General features: G+C 35.8%; 1 protein-coding gene across 6 annotated transcripts in view; it reads left to right on the plus strand.

The window, feature by feature from the left end:
- STXBP5 (syntaxin binding protein 5) overlaps positions 1-18,136 on the plus strand; it is a 170,726-nt gene that overhangs the window by 62,004 nt on the left and 90,586 nt on the right. For all 6 annotated transcript variants that reach the window (XM_081795781.1, XM_060616860.3, XM_060616861.3 and 3 more), the window contains exons 8-9: positions 2,157-2,280; positions 13,110-13,188. In XM_081795781.1, coding sequence (XP_081651907.1) covers positions 2,157-2,280; positions 13,110-13,188 — 203 coding nt within the window. The remainder of the gene's footprint in view (positions 1-2,156; positions 2,281-13,109; positions 13,189-18,136) is intronic.

Consider the following 18,136-nt stretch of genomic DNA (forward strand, 5'->3'; position numbering starts at 1 on the left):
GTGTTGTTCAAGGCCTAGATTTATTAATGGATAGAGGTTGCAAAACGAAGGTGTAATTCTGTAATTCCTCCTCTACTTATTAACTCAGACACTTGAGTGTAAAGAGAAACTTCTTCTCATCTACTATTTGGTTAATAGTAGTACAGTTCTTAAGAAAAGCATCAATGATTCTCTCATTTTACTTCGATATTTACTCTAAAGGGGTTGTTCTCTAGTAATCTCAATGATGACCAATTTGTTCTTGCTTCTAGTTTCACTATGTACTTAAGGATTTAAACATGTTTGCTCTCCTTTGACGCGTTGAAGTTACGATTCTTACTGATTTTCAGATTGTTCCATTTTTGGTCAGTGAACCTCCTCCTTTTGGTTCCTGAATTCTTTGGTGATAATAGTCACGGATAGCTTCCCTGCCATTATTATAACAAAGTGTAACTATTAATTTTGCATATTTTTGTTTCAAACTTAGGATGTTTTTCTTATGAAATGTGGCTCAGTCAGTGTGAAATGGTATCCAGTAACTGTAATCTGGGGATTAGTAAGGGTCATGATTTCTAATTCAATGACTAGAGCTAGGAGGTGTATCAGTGGTTTTTCTTGTTTTTAAGATAAAATATGTCATGTCTTTGTATTGATGCTTTCAGTTACTTAAATAGCAGATGACATTGAGAAACTATAGTAATACTTGGAATACTTTATTAATATTTGCATAGTATCTTTGTAAGCAGAACTAAAAGAGAATTTCCTTTGTTTTCATAGCAGCATACTTTGTGTCTATTTTTTTCATAGTTTTTTAAGTTTTTATTTATAAGCAGCGTGTGGCTCAATAATCAAGATCTCGTTGAAAGTATAAAAAAATATTTTTAACAGAAGGTTCCTATAATTTCATTGAAAGTTTTGACCTGTAAATCTATTTTCTACATTAAAGTCAGAGCAGATTTTAAAAACTAAATTGAACGAGATGATAGTAAACGTTGATAGTTTAAAATAGTTCAAGATTAAATCGAATGAGATAATAGTAAACGTTGACCTGTATATGAGTGGAGCTCTTAAGTTTCAGTTATGTGGTTTTGTGCTGCACTCAGCAGTTCTGCCATATTCCAGTAGGGCAGCTTTTAAAGTCAATTGACCATGAAGAACTAGGAGTGTTATCAACTTGAGTTGAGAAGTTATTTAAAGAGGACCTAGGAGAGTGATTTTATTTTTGGTGTTTTTTTTGTGTGTGTTTTTTTTTTTTTTTTTTTTTTTTCTTTTTTGCAGACAGAATAATATTAGAACAAAAATTGAAAGGTTACATACTTTGGTCATATAAAAATATTTCTCAGATAGTTTTTAAGTGGCTCAGAGGTATAAAATAACTTTCTAATCAAAAAAGGGTCTCTTCAGATTTTAAAAATCATCTCATTACTGTGAGAGATGGGTAACATGTTGGAGCTGAGTCTGAGGTTTTTTTGTTTTTTTTTTTTAGTTGATCTTAGTTCCAAATCTATGTTTCTGTCTTAGAGTTTTAGTTGATTTAAAAAATCTGTTCTAGGGGCGCCTGGGTGGCTCAGTCGGTTAAGCGGCCGACTTCGGCTCAGGTCATGATCTCGCGGTCCGTGAGTTCGAGCCCCGCATCAGGCTCTGTGCTAACAGCTCAGAGCCTGGAGCCTGCTTCAGATTCTGTGTCTCCCTCTCTCTCTGACCCTCCCCCATTCATGCTCTGTCTCTCTCTGTCTCAAAAATAAATTAAAAAAACGTTAAAAAAATTAAAAAAAAAAAAAGAATGTTTAAAAAAAAATCTGTTCTAATCTAATGCAACCAATTTTTTTTCTGATGGGATATTGATTGTAACTACTTGATAATTTAAGTTTAGCTATAGTTTATTCTGAGAAACTATAAGAATACATTGTTTTCGTGAATGTGTTGCTAATACATATATCACTATTATATCATCCTCATGCTGGCTTAAGGAATAAAAAGAATTAAAACAGTGTCAATATCGTATTAAATTTCATTTGCATTATAAGAGGGCTAATGGGAATGTAAAGGTTGTAACATGTTGACTTTAGCTTGGAAAATAGGAAAAGGTTAAAGTTGAAAATTATAATATTGATTGTATATAGCTTGGTGTTGAGATTTTCTTTCTAAAAATGGAATTCTTCACCCCTCTTCTATAGGCTATTCACTCTGTTGCTTGGCATCATGAGGGAAAACAGTTTATTTGCAGTCATTCAGACGGCACCTTGACTATATGGAATGTGAGGTCCCCAGCTAAACCTGTACAAACAATCACTCCACATGGTAAGAATGTATCCCTTTGAACGCTACAAAAATTGTGTTCATTAAACTGTTTTGAATTTGGATTTTTTGTTTTGTTTTTGAGGATAAGGATGAGGGTTTTTTTAAGGAAATTAAAAATATATACACATATGGAAATAAAATGTAACAACCAGCTAATAAACTCTCTAAGTGTATTTACAGTTGATACTTCAAATTTGAACTTTGAGCAAATGAATGGCACATTGTCTTCTGAATATTGTTTGTCCAGTAGTCCAAAAAGTGAATAATTTTGTGAAAGATATAGGACTTTAAGCCTTTCTCATCTTAAAGTTATCACTTGCAAGTTGCATGCAGCTTGTGTGTGTGCAGCTTGTGTGTGTGTGTGTGTGTGTGTGTGTGTGTGTGTACTGAAACACTTTGAACTCTACATAAGGTAATTTTATGCATTGAAGAATTATGTCAAAGGTTCCCAAGGTCACCCCAAGTTTGATGATTTACTAGTGAGACTCCCAGGACTCAGCAAAGGGATGAAGAGTAAAATCAACAAACGGAAAAGGTACATGAGGTAAAGTCTGGAAGAAGCTTCCAATAGCCCTCTCCCAGTGAAGTGACACAGGACATGTTTACTTGCTCTAGCAATGAGTTGTTACCAGATATGTGAAATGTTGTCTAACATGGAACCTCGTATGAGCCCAGGGGTTCGGAGTTTTTATTGGAGTCTCTCCACCAACACTTTCTGCTTTAGCGCATACCAAAATTTCAGATGCCCAGAAAGAAAGCAGGGATTCGTCATAAATTGTTTTGTTCATACAGACAGCTTAGGCACACTGTGTCACCCTTATCAGAATCGGCATTGTGGAAACCATCTCAAAAGCCAGTTACCAGATGCCAACCAAGAGCTAACCCTGCAAGCCAGCCTTTCTAGGGATAGCAGTCTCAAGCTTGCTGTGTTAATTCTTTTCTGCGCAAGCTCTATTGACAGAACCTCTTAAGAAGGTTTTATTAGGGTGTTTATGAAGAGATTATGAAGGCCTTCTTTGAGTTTTGAATGAAGCTTAGGAATTTGTATTTCTTTATTAATCTGCATTCTCCAACCACCCTAAGAGATTCTTAACCAGTGAATTTAGGGAGATTAAAGGAATTGTTATTTTTTGGTAGTATATTGAAGAATATCCTGTAGTATTGCTAATATTTTATTTTTTGCTTTAAAATGATCAGTTCCAACTTTAAAAAAATATTAATCTAAATTATTGCAACATAGAAATTAAAGAAACAGTAAAATTAACGGTTTATCTACCTGTGTCAGGATGGGTTTTTAGAGTTGTTTTCTAGAAAAAAATAGTAATTCTTAAAGCCACACATTGTGATATACTTTACCATTGCTTTGTGGTAGCAGTCTTCCAGAAAAACTATTTTAAATTTGCAACAGGTGTATTTATGTGTGCATCCAGAGGATAGCCCTTAATGATTAAGGTTCCAGTTTTTCTTAATATATTTTCATTTTTTATTAGTGCCTAGTTCTCTAGTCTTGGTGATACTCCTAGGAATTCCCTTAAATTTTAGGATCTCCTAAGACCTCTACATCCTAAGAATCCTGAAAACCAAAAAGTGGATGATTAGTTTCAAACCTTTCATTTCAAATCCAGGAGAAAATGAAACTAGTATCAAAGATGATAGAAATATACAACATTGGTTTTGCAGTTTTAAGTTTATCTAAATTTTTATCTTTTTACGTAAGAATGGTACTTTTTTTTCTTTTTAACGGTTTGAGAGTAAGTTGTTGACATACTGCTCAGTCACCCCCAAATATTCCAGTATCTATTTCTTACAAATAAGAACATTCTCCTGTATCACCACCTTTTGCCTTTTATCAAAAGGGTCTATATGCAGATTACATTTAGTTGTCATGTTTCTTCAGTGTCTTTCCAACTGGAACAGTTCTTGAGCCTTTTCTTGATTTTCATAACTGACAAATTTTGAATATTGTAGGTTAGTTATTTTATAGAATATGCCTGCATTTAGTTTTGTCTGATGTTTTTTCATGCTTAGATTCAGATTGCACTCTCTGAAAAGGTTTGCTTTCTTTTTGCTGCCTTCCAAGTGGAACTTGTGTTTGATTTGTCCACATTGATGGTATCTTATACCTTGGTCCCTTGATTAAACTTCTGTCAGAGCTCTCTATTACAGCATTCGTTTTCCCTTTGAAATTGATAACTATTTTAACTTGTATTTGTAATCAGTAAATATTTTGATTTGAAGGGAGTACTTTGAGACTGTATCAACATACTGTACCTCCTCAAAATTATACCCTCTGTTTTTAGCACCCATTGTTGTTTCTTGGCTGGATTAACTTTACTGTGATAATTGCCAAATGTTGACTTTCTTGTTTAATCTTGATCCCTTTTTATGCCAAAATCTTAGCTCTTTGAGAGCAGATTTTCAGAAGTGGCATAAAGTTTCTATAGAGTTTGTAGTATCTTAGCAAAGTCACTAGCTAAAATTATTTTTAAATGAATAAGACAGAATATTTGTAGTAATATGTTCTTTTCAAAATTAGAATCCAAATAAAGTGTAAATAAGTTTTTTCTGTGGCAGGTGTGAAAAAGTAGGATGGCATTTATTGCATATAATAGCAGTCTAAAAATGTATATGATCAGAAGTACTCTTAATAAAATATGAATTATTTTCAATAGTAATAATGTTTACTGCTTATTGCTAAGGGTGGGTAACCTACCAGAGTTAAGTTTATGTTAATAACTGATTTCAGCGACAAAACTAAATACATTTTTATACATTAAACTAGAAAAATGTGTTTTTCATGCCGTAACAAGGTGTCATATATTCCATATATAACCATACTTGTGGTGTATAATTTGGGTGTACTAAATGTCTGCTTTGATGGATTGAAATTTAGGGTTATTTTCTCATTAGTGTCTTCTGTTGTTGTCTCTTGCTTTTACTTTCTAACAGTTATGGTAAATTACTTTAAATATACTAGACTTAAAATTTTGTCCATTTTGATTTTTTTTATATTTAAACCCATTTAATGGTTGGGTATCTTCTTCTTAAAAAGCATTTGTAAGCATTACCTTGATAGTCAGGAAATGATTGTACTTTAAGACTTCTGCCAGTACTTTTATTACATGACGTTCAAGGTAAGGAATAGCTTGAGATGTCCTTGAAGAATTTGTTCAGAAGACGTAATCAACCTAACATGGGGTTTTAAAGTCAGAAGATTTGTGGTCAAGCCCTGGTTCCCTAGTTTCTAGGTCTGTGGCCTTTGGGAAGTCAGTTAATATTTCTGAACCTCAACATCCTCAATTATAAATGGGGATAATAAATGAATTTAGCCTTCTGACATGGTTGTTGTGGGGATTATTTTTACTTAAATTCAGCAAATATTGGGGCTACCATGTGATAGGCACTGTTCTATATCCTGGATCAAATAAACAAAATATAAGTGAAAGTACCTGAAAACTGTGATGTGCTATACATATGTGATTATAATAATTATAAATCTGGGTCTGGTATTTATTTGATAGGATAGTACCAAAAGATTTTTAGATTAGAGTATTGTTCCCCAAAATATATTTCACAATACAAATTTTTCTTACGTTAATGAATTTTTTGGTGAAAAAGCATGTTATAGTTGAAGATTAGGAAATGCTGAATTAAAATTGAGCATTTTCTTCACTGTAATACTTCATAACCTTTAATGTGTGCTACGAATTTCTAAGAGGATATATGTATATACACGTACACACATATAGGTACATCCCTATATATATTATTTATACGGTTTACAAATGCATTTATTTTATGTGGCTTTTCACAAACTTATTTGACTTTAGTATCTTTTATTTGGAGGACATCTTGTGGTTCTCTAGTGTTCTATGAAGTACACTTTGGGGAATGATGGGCTTGAACTATAACTGAATCGTAAGATAGTTCTCCAGATGTGTTAGCTATTACGTTCCAGTTACCCTTTGATGATATCTTTCATAGCTAAAGTTGTTTGCCGGACTCTTCTTCTGAGGGGCACAGCAGTTATCTAGATAGTAACGATCAGATTTCCAGTAAAGGAAAATAATTTGAATTCATTTAAGATAATTTTTTGATACAATGTTGGATAACTTTACAATGCATATAAAGATGGTTGATAGTTACATTTTTTCAGAAAGTTTTCATTCGTGTGTCTAAAATACTTAATAGGTGATTTTTGACTAAAACAGTGATAGCTCCCTTTAATCTAGTTTTTATGAATTGCAGAGAACATTTCTTTGGCAATCAGAAAACCTGGAATGTAACTCTAGCTTTGCTATGTGTGAAATGACTTTGTGGAGGTAATTACTATTCTCTGGGACTTAGTGTCATCTAAGGTGAACAAGGTGATTTTTAAGGTGTAAAGTCTTGTGAATCTGTGGAAATAAAGCAGTATTTGTTCAATCTACTGACTGCAAAGTCATTTCATCTTGGTGGGCTATAAATGCTGTATCTCATATGGTAAGCCTAAGGGTGAGTTCCGCTTTTCTCTTTTTACCTGTTTGTCTCCTAGGACAGACAAGCTTTCATAATTTAGGAGGGAAGAACTTGATAATCCTGGAATGGCTCACATATTTACCCTGAAGCAATCATAATGATTCTATGATTTGCTGGTTCAGGGCACCACAGGATCTCCCCTCTAATCCTGGGTATGTGTGTGTCAATCAGAGTGAGATTTTTCTGATTGTCACCTTCATCAAAATCAGATGATTCTCAAAGGAGATAGACGTGATAGATGGTTAAAATCAATAGATGTCCGTTAAAGGACATGATATTTTAAAATTTATTTCCTAAAGCTTATTAATTGGTACAGTCTAATCTACTTATTAAGAAATAAACCAAGGTTGGGAAACTTTAATTCTGTTAAGTGTCACTGAAGAGAAAATAAAATCTTACATAAGTAAAAGTCAATACAGTATCTTAAAGATATGACATGCAAAAAATTGTATCAGTCTACCTTTAAGATTCACCGGAAGCATAAAACATTCAATAAATAATAAAACCATATTGCAGTTCTTTATATAGTTCATTACAAAGTTTTGCTCAGTTTATGAATTTGAAAGGACTTACCAGACTCCACAGAGCATATGCAAATAAAGCTTTTATTTCAAGGCAAAGGATATCATCCTGCAGCAGGAGAAACATAACGCAGGTAAGCATTCTGAGAGACGTCCCATATCCGAGCTCCCACAGGCACTTACATGTACACAAGGATCGTGCTGAGTCTCCCTCCAACCACCATCTGACTTCTGAGGAACTCAATTTACCCTTTCAGTGATCAAGCCAGTCTTGCCAAACCAATTAGGCCCATTGCCAGCCATCAGTAAAACTGTTACACTCGGGGTTACCAGGGGAGTTTTGGGGCGTTTTGGAACTTGAACAAGCATATCATAACTCCCGTTGCCCTTGGCCAAGAGTCAAAAACTACATATTCAGATATCTCCAGCTGGGGTGTCTTCACACTCATTAAAGAAAGAACACCCTCCGCGTTTCAGACTAGTATTGTTAACGGTGTGATTCTCCAGTGGAATCATTTTATTTTCTAGAACATCACCGTCCAATAGAAATGTAATGCAAGCTGCATGTGTAGTTTTAAATTTATTAGTAACTATACCAGTAACTGTTGAAAAAGGTCAAATTAGTTTTAATAATGTTTGAGATATTTCACATTCTTTTTTTATACAAACTTGAGATATTTCACATTCTTTTTTTATACTCTTTGAAATATACGTACTTTACAATTATACCACATCTTGGACTAGCCACATTTTAGGTGTTAAGTAGCCGTGTATGAGTGGTGGCTACCACAGTGGACTTTGTGATGGAGACCTAAATGATTTTACAATGAGAAACAAAATCTATATTTTGGAAATACTACTTTGATGGTAGTGCATCAGTTGAGCTGGCGGCAGAAGAGGGAGACCAATTAAGAAGCTTTTATAAACAATAAATATTGAAGATTTCGATCGTGACAACAAATGGGAAGAAATGGACATACGTGAATACAATTCTGGAATTTAATCTACAGGGCTTAGACCAATTCTTTGTGGCTGGGTGGTTTACAGGAATGGAGAGCAGGGCATAGTAAGAGATAAGAAATCAGATGTGACAAGGAGGTTTATATGATTTATTAAGTTGTTTTATAATTAACCAGCTCTTTTCAACAACTTATCAAGGCAGTTCACAGGTATTTGAACAAGCACAAGCTGAATAAGCACAGATTTTTGCTGCTCGGGTGACATAGCAAGTAAGAAGTAAAATGACACCTAGTGGTGAAATCAGGTGATCCTCTAAACATCCTGTATATGTGCTGTATTAAATCTTATGCCTTGTTACTTACTTGATTTAGAAAATGGTTAATCTAGGATTACAGATGAATAAATTTTTCTGTAATGAAGCAATGATTGGTGACATAATTTTAAAAATCTGAGTTGGAAAAAAAAAAAAAAAACAGACTATGCTGATCAAAAGGACTCATTAATGTCCACACAAGATTAATGAAGAAAGATGACTATAAAAACTGCAACATTTTTGACTTACGGAGATAATGAAACTACTCTGCAGCATCCTTATAGGGGGTGGGAAAAAAAGTTTACTTATAAAGAAATAAAAATCAGACTGGCTTTAAACTTCATTTTAAGTTTAAATGCTGGACATGGTGGAACAACATGGAAGACTATTGAGCAAGACAAAAGCTAAGAATTTTGTCCCTAGCCATGTTTTGTGCATGACATATAAAAGCTCCAACTTGTAAGGATTCAGTAGATACACCACTCAATGTCCTTCTTTAAAACTCATCCTAGCCACTGAAAGAGTGGTGGTGAATATTGAAATAAATTAAATTGAGCTACAGTTGAATAATTGTTTACTTCATGAAGCAAAATGTATACATAAGTAACCTTTGAGAAAATAAATATAAAATTTATGTCCGCATTCTCAAGTTTTATCAGTCTGACACTTTCATTAGAACTTTGGGGGGTAGAAGGAGAATAAAGGCCTGATGCTGGCTGTCAGAGCAGACATTTAACTTACTGGAAGGCCCTGTATTTCTGAACATACTGAAATAGTGGTTAAAATCCTGTGTTCCTTGTACAGTGTGAGGGACTAATTTTCAGATTTAGGTGTCCTTTTCTACCTTTCTTTTTTTCTCAATTCCCCTTCCCCACTCAGTAAACCAGTCTTCTCTCCTAGCAGTCCTTTCCAGTCCCTCGGTCTGGTGTTCTGCTTACTTTGTCACTGGCCACTTGGTTTTTGTAAATTAGGATGCCAGAGGTTCAAGTTTCCTTACATTGTCATTTCATACAAAGAGGGGAAGAGATGATTCCCTGGGATCTTGAGGCAGGATTAGATGCTCTAATACCAGTTGACAGGTGTGTATTTATAAAAATTTAATGTAATAAAGGTGACATTTTGAATCCGTGGGAAAGCTATGATGGTTCAATAAATAGCGCTGGTAGGTGCATACCTCTATCACAACTCTTCAAATTGTACACTTTAAATCTGTGCACTTTGCTGTCTGGCAATTACAGCTCAATAGAACTATAAAAATAGCTCGGAAATTGTTAGAGGAAAAATACTTTCCCTGTGCCAAAATAAACTTCACAAAATAATGAAATGTAATGAGTGAGACTGTAAAGCAATTATAAGATACTGCAAAAAGAAACTTAAATGATGTGGGGGCAGGGAAGAACTTCGTAATAAGCATGAAACCAAGGAAGGGAAACCAAGGATCCCATAAATGTGATCGTATCTTGCCAGTCCCTTCTCCCTCAGCCTTTCCCCATGTTAGCAGCCCGGTCCCCTTTCCTGTCCTACCAGGTACACTGTCAAAAATCTTACAGGTGTTCTTCCAAAATAAATATGCTTCTAAAATTATATATATTAGTACATGTACATATGTAAATATGAGGGTTTGGGCATTGTTTTGCAAAACACAGAATTATATTAGTCTTTTTTGTATGTTTTCCGAATCCAGTGTACTTGAGGAAAGTCTCTTCGTGTCATCTGGCATAGTTCTAATTCCTTCATCTTAATAGTCATGTAATAGCCAATTGTTTGTGTCCCAGTTTTTCCCAGTGTTCAGCCATTCCAAAATAATGGACGTTCACTTTATTTTCAGTTCTTGAAAATACACTACAAGTTATGTTGCTATTACCATCTTGTACATATTTGGTAGGCATTGGTCCTTCTGTTTTTATGGAATAAATGTTTAGGAGTAGAATTGCTGTTCCTAAGGGTTAGAGTTTTAAGTATTTTTTTAAAAAAATTTGAATGTTTATTTTGGAAAGAGAGAGAGGGAGAGAGACAGAGCATGAGTCGGGGAGGGCAGAGAGAGAGGGAGACCCAGAATCTGAAGCAGGCTCCAGGCTCTGAGCTGTCAGCACAGAGCCCGATGTGGGGCTCAAACTCCCTAACCGTGAGGTCATGACCTGAGCTGAAGTCAGCCGCTTAACCAACTGAGCCACCCAGGCGCCCTATAAGTATTTCTACTTTTAATTAATGTTCTCAGGCTGCCTTTCAAAGAGACTTTATCCATTACACATTTCCTTCAGCCATGTATGAGTACTTCTTTTACAACATTCCTGCTAACAGTAGACATTATAGCCCATTTTACTTCTGCATTTTCCTTTTTTTAACTTCCTCTTTGCTCAAGGTTTCAAAATCAAAGAGTGACTTCCTTCTTTCCTAGGTATTTTCTGAGCATGCACATGACCTTGCACCTGTATGCAACCTTTTAGTCCTAGTGTATGTCTAGTTTTTCAGGATTTTCTTTAAATTCTTGCCCAGGCTCTTACTTGACACACCTGAAACCACAGCCTTAGGCAACTGTGATACCACCAGCAAATTGTTATTATAGCTGTGCTGCCCTGCAGGTATGAGACCTTCTGTCTCCCTAAGCTGATGTCTGTGTCAAATGAAATTGCCACGATATCTTGGGAATAGTTTCCAGGGAGCTGTGAGTTGGGACAAAATATCAATGATTGTGGTCTAACAAAGCTGGTTTTGATGGAATTGCGAAATTTCAACCCTCTGTGATGGCATGTATTATTGCTTTTTCCTGTTTGTCTAGTCACTGAGCTGGGGAGTGAGGAGGTTGGGAATAGCCTTTCATCAGAACATCCCCCCCCCCCCACCCCCCACCCCCGAGTTTCCATCATTCTGTTGGGTAGACAATGTTCCACTTGTTTTGTGACTTCACAGTTCTGAAGTGGTTAACTTTAGTTGCTAGTATTTAAATTTTTGTGGGAGAGCGAGTTCACAGAGGTCCTTACTTTGTCATTCTGGAAGTCACCTTCCTTTCCTAGTTTTCCTTAGCTTATTCATAGGTAGTGAGCTGACCATGTGAACTTTAAGGTCATTTTGTGCAAATCCAAGAAAAGCTGTTGGAATTCTAATTACATTAAATTTGTGAATTAATTGTGGAAGAATTGGCATTTTAAGATTTTTGGTTTTCTTAACTGGACACATGATTAAGACTGATAGACTTATTTAAATGTATACTTTTGTGCAGTTTTTTAAATTTTCTAAGAATTCAGTCGTAAAGGAGTCTAGGAAAAATACCTGTAATATATGATGGGTATAGTGTTAATGACCTTTGATTAGCATTTTTAAATGTAAAGAAGGTAAGATATAAGCATAGGTAAAGGACATGAGGTATTTTTCAAAGAAGATATACAGATGACCGGAAAGGCAAAGAATACTCAGAGATTAAAACAACACAAATTAAAATGAGATACTCTTTCCACTTAACAAAAACAAAACAAAAGAAAACATTGTTTGCGAAGAGTGTGGCAAACTATGTTCTTACACTGCTGTTGGATGTATGAATTGGTATAGCCTGTTTGGAATACAGTTTGACCCACATATCCCTTTTCCTAAGAATTAATCCTTAGGAAAAATCATCAATTTACACACTCATTAAATAGTAACTGAGTGCCCACTTTATGCCAAATAAGGTTTGTCACCAGGAATACATCAACAGAAACACACACACACGTAAAACCTTTGCCTTCATGGCATTTACATTCTTGTCGGTGAGGCAAACAAGAATAAAATTTAAACAATGAAAGTTTATTAGAATGAGCAGGTGTGCCAAGAGGCAGGGGGAAGGTGAGAGAGAAGTATGGGGTAGAGGCATGTGTTTGGGATCTCCTAAGAATATTATAATAATGTTGAGAATGATTAATCTCTAAGAAGGGGAATATGTTTTATTTGCTTTATATTTTTCTGTGTTGTTTCTACAATGAATATGTAGAAATAGCAGAAATAAAACTTTTTTTAAAATAATAAAATTCTTTCACAGTATGAGTTTCTGACATTTTATAGAGCTTGGTTTATTTTAGCAGTCTCTTCAGACATTACAGTGGATGGATCCTACTTTAGAATAAATATAAATGAAGTTATTAGCATAGGGTTTAATTTTGCAACCTGTCACACTTGGGTAAAATATGGCTTAATTTATTTTTTTAAATCTAGCTATTTTAAAACTTGACTTCATTTACAAAATTGAAATTCTGTTTGCTTATCTGTAATTAAGAACATTGGAAAGGCTATCAATGTCTCTTTTCAAGAATTTTGTCACATAAAGGTACTAAGTTACTCATTTACTTTGCAGCACTGACTTTCAAACAGTAAAAATTACTTGATCATTTTAAATATTTTATATTGAAAACTTCTTTCAAAATTGTTTAAAAATGTTTCATGGTTGATTTCATTATACTTTACTTTCATTTTATATATTAACTATCGATTTAAGAATTTAGAGTAATTTAGAATTTTAGAATTTAATGCAGGAAAATATATTTTAGGAAAACAGTTAAAGGATGGAAAGAAGCCAGAACCATGCAAACCTATCCTCAAGGTGGAATTCAAAACGACTAGATCTGGGTAAGATTTTACTTCATTGACAATATTCATTGTATATAATTACTAAAATAGCACTAAAGGCTATTTTATCATTATGTTTTAAAGCCTACTTTAGAATGTTCTAGCCCAGTCTTAAATTTTATGCATGCTTTTTTTAATGAAATAACTAAAATTGGTAAATTTAGGATAAAGTATTTCTTTGTATTCTCTTTGTCTTTGGTAGTTTTGTAATGTATCTTGGAAAGTTTGAATAATCTTTCTTGTTAAACATTATACATTCAGTTCAGTTACTCTTTAGCAACAATGGTTGCTGCTATTCACTACTATTCACAGTAGTATTCACTACTGAAAACTGGAACAAGCAGTGAACAAATATTTAAAACTTAACCTATTTATACTATATATGATAATTACGAAAGTTATGTGTGTTTTTCACAAATTAAATCTCATCATGAGAATATTTGGCAAATACAAAAACACATACGGTTTAAATATTAAAGGAAGTTTGTCAGTTGTAGTTTGTATTTCTTATATGTACCAGATGTTTAAATGTATAATAAAGGGAAAAATTATAAATGTTTGTTAGAAAATTCCACCTCATTAACCCCTGAAAGAAGCCTTTTATTTATGTTCTAGTTCCCCAGGAAGAGTGTGTGGTTTTATTTATCATAGCTATGTAAGGGAGTGAATTTATGTAGTGTATACAGAGCATTGGTTCTCAAATTGTGGTCCTTGGAACAGCAGTATTAGCTGAGACCTTGTTAGAAATGCAAATTCTCAGACTCTTCCCCATACCTTCTGGATCAGAAACTATCTGTGGGTGGAGCCAACCAATCTGTATTTTAATTAGACTGAGAGGAGATTCTGATGCATGGAAATTTAGAACCCTGGCATATGTTTTCTTTTTTAAGTTTATGTATTTTGAGAGAGAGAAAGAGCACACAGGGGTAGGGGCAGAGAGAAAGAGAGACAGAATCCCAAGCAGGCTCTGCACCATCAGCACAGAGTCCAGTGTGGGGCTTGATCTCACAAACCGTGACATCATGACCTGAGCCGAGATCATGACCTGAGCCGAGATCAAGAGTTGGATGCTTAACTGCCTACGCCACCCCGGCGCCCCAGTTTTTAAATACCAGCTTATAACCACTGGTTGTTATAACTGTGGTCCACTGACCTCTATTTACTCGTCTTCTAATCGTATTCATTTTAGCCCTATTCTCATTTGAGAAAGACAGTGGCTGAAGAATCATAAGGTTGCTGTTACTTGTCCTTGATACTCATCAGCCTTCCTGTGGGATTCGGAAGATGTACTGGTTCCAACAAGAGGTTGAATGAACTCCAAAAGGAATGGCATCTGTTTAATTGACTGTGGCATCCCTCACTGTGTGACCTTTGGCATAGAGTTTTTTGGCTTCTTGGAACTTCAGTTTTCTCATTTATTACATAAATATGATAATAGGTCAAAAGGTGGTTGTGATGAATTAAGTGAGAGACAGTCATGTATTGAAAGCATTTCACAGAGTGCCCGGTACATAATAAACTTCCTCTGAATAGTCGCTCTTATTGTTACTAGAAAACTTCCTACTACCAACTGTCCTACTGCCTACTACCTACTTCCTACTACCAAATTGTTTGCATAATTTGTCCTATGGCAAAGGAATGTAAGGAAAGGCAATGACAGCAAAAACAAAAACAAAGTGTGTGGGGTGAACCAGAAAAAAACCTGTGTTTATAGTTTACAATACAACATCAAATGAATTGTCTACACATTTAAATTAACCATGCCTGTTGTCTACTGATTGGAAACAAAGGCGAATGTCCAGGGAGGATTTTTTTTTTCTATTTGTGCTTTACTGTTTTCAATTTTTTTTAAGCTTATCTATTTTGAGAGAGAGAGAGAAGAGGGAGGGAGGGAGGGAGAGAGAGAGAGAGAGAGAGAGAGAGAGAGAGAGAGAACACAAACAGGGGAAGGGCAGAGAGAGTGGTAGGGAGAGAATCCCAAGCAGGTTTCACATCGTCAGCAAGGAGCCCGATGCGGGGCTCGAACTCACAAACTGTGAGATCATTACCTGAGCCAAAATCAAGAGTCAGACGTTTAACCAACTGAGCCACCCAGGTGCCCCACCTGTTTTCAATTCTTTTATAATGATTATGTTTCCAGTTTCTTCAGGATGGCAGCCATACTTTTTCTTAAGATCAGAAATGAAAAAAAAAAAAAAGTCTCATTCCTTTGTATGCATTTGTAGATACCTGTAAATTGATCAATAGGATCACCCTCTGATAATGATCTTCACTAGCTTTACAATTTCTTTTTTCACCTGGCATAAGACATTGGGTAAATTAAACAGGTTCTTATTTCACAGTGCATGGCCTCTTTGGAAACTTGAGATAGTTCCTTAGAATTCCAGTGTGCAACCAGCATTGAGAACTGCACCCCTATTCCACCTACAGCAGAATCACCGTCCTTTAAGTAAGCCAGTCAGCTCTCCCCTTTTCCTGTTCCTAGCAAGTGTCTTGAGCAGGTACTACCTGAAGTTGTTTGTCAGGTTGGCAACAAGTAATATTGGCAAATTACCAAATTTTATTAGAAGAGTCATCCTTCCCTCCTCAAGATCTGCATTGTCTTCTTTTTGCCTAGAAATCATTTGAGGAGAAAGATTCTCTTTCATCCGTTATAACTCAACAATAATATCACTGCTTTGTGGATGTCTTGGCCATGTTGCCTAGATTAGGACCGCAGTAATATAGTCTCAAAGCATGCTGTATTTTTCCCTTCTAGAATTTTTACTTGTCATTAATGATGAAATTATTAGTTTAATGCATGTGTTCCCTCTTAAATATTCAGCTCAGTGAAAGCATGGGACATACCTGTCTCAGTTCTAATTGCCCTAGCATACTGTTACTGAATATGAGGAAGAAGAACATAGGCCGGTGTTTCGAAAAGTGTATCCGTGAAGAATTAACTATTATAGATCAATAATAACATATAATTTGTTTCTGAAGCAAAGGTACACTCTGACAAAAAATGGAATCACGATGTTGTATCTGGCTTTTGTTTCCTAGTAAAATAAAAGCATATGTTGCACCAGGAGAGAGCAGATTTTTCCCCTAACATAGTGAACGGTGACAGTATAATTAATAGAACATTTTGATAGCACTTTTATTAAAACTATGGAACTATTCTTTACATGGCCAGTTCTTAATCCAAAGTTAAATGTGAAGCCAATTCTGTCGAAGTCGGTTTTTTCAACACTGGCGTGACCCAGGCGTGGAGTGCTACAGCAGATGGTGCTGGAGCAAAGCGGTTAAGGGTGTGAGCTCTGGAGCCGGCCCGCCTGGGTCCGCTGCTTCCTCAGAGCCCTGCCATCTTGGGCACATCAGCTAAGCTTCCTGTGCTTGTATCTTCATCTGTCAGGCAGGAACAATAATAGTATCTGCCTTATAGAGTTGTTACGAAGATGAAATAGACGAAGCACTTGGAACATACCCTTCCAACCGGTTGCCTCGCATACCTCTTGTCTCAGAACAGCATTCGATGAGCCCTGACGGGCATCTCTGATTTTGCTTTCTCAGAGCAGATGTACAAGATGTAAGGTTGGCAAAACTATAGTAAGTAAGGAGCCTCGCTGATATTCTTCCCTGGATTGAGAATTCCACTCTGAGAAACATTATGACATTACATTATTTGTTTGTTTGTTTGTTTGACACACAATATTACATCAGTTTTGGTTGTACAGTGTAGTGATTCAACAGCTCTGTGCATTATGCTGTGCTGGCCACAGGGGCAGCTACCGTGTGTCACCGTACAACACTATTACAGTACCATTGACTGTTCCATATGCAGTAACTTGCATCCCTGCCACCTCTTCATTCTGTAACTGGAAACCTGTATCTCCCATTCCCCTTCACCCGTTTTGCCCATCCCCCCTCACCCCTGATTTTTTTTGTTTTTAAATATTAGATAAGGGTGATCTACTAGTGGGTTACGACAATACTTTTGTTGGTTGTGACATCAATTTTTAACTTATGGACTAGAATAAGATCTAGAGTGCACTGCAGGTTTTAGGTTAAGTATTGGTTCACATGAAACTTGTTCAACCGTATGTACTTACGTATCTGTATACTGTATCGTGAACTAAAATGTACTTTGTACTATGACTCAAGATCATCATGTTTGAGAGCCCCTGATTTAGGGGAAATAACTGAGGCTTCGGATTTTTAGACTTAGGTTCCAAGCCCAGTTCTGCCACTCAAGTGACGGTATAATCTTTGGCAAGTTGCTTAACATCACTGAACCTCTGTCCTTAACTTGGTAAAATAGGGACAGTAATTCCCACTTAATAAAAGTGCTGTAGAGACCTGAAAGAAATAATATGTGTTTGGCCCATGGTACATGTTTGGTAAATTGTAGTTCCTTTTCTCCTTTACTTCTGCATTTTTTGTTTTGCTAATAGACGGCATTAACAAGTTACAGGCAGGGCCAAATTTTCAACAACAATGAACTCTGGATAGGTTCAAGTTTTCAAACAGGTTTATTTATTTTTGAGAGACAGAGTGCAAGCTGTGGAGGGACAGAGAGAGAGGGAGACACAGAATCAGAAGCAGGCTCTAGGCTCCAAGCTGTCAGCACAGAGCCCGATGTGGGGCTTGAACTCAAACCGTGAGACCGTGACCTGAGCCGAAGTCAGATGTTTAACTGGCTGAGCCACCCAGGCACCGCAGGAGTTAGTGTATTTTAAGGAATATGCTACCACTCAAAGAATCACCAGTTTGGGGGAGAAGCATCTCTGTTCAGTATCCTAGAAGTGAATGTTATCATAGTTAAAAATGGCAGTTTAGTCACATTTGGAGAACCACATCTAAGAGATTAATTTACTCCCTTTCCTCGAACACGTACTATGGCAAACCCTTTGTGTATAGGGCCAGAGAGAATATTTTAGGCTTTGCAAGCTGGATAGGTCTCAACTGG

Source organism: Panthera onca, chromosome B2 (assembly GCF_046562875.1).
Source record: "Panthera onca isolate mPanOnc1 chromosome B2, mPanOnc1 haplotype 2, whole genome shotgun sequence".
Lineage (NCBI taxonomy): Eukaryota > Metazoa > Chordata > Mammalia > Carnivora > Felidae > Panthera > Panthera onca.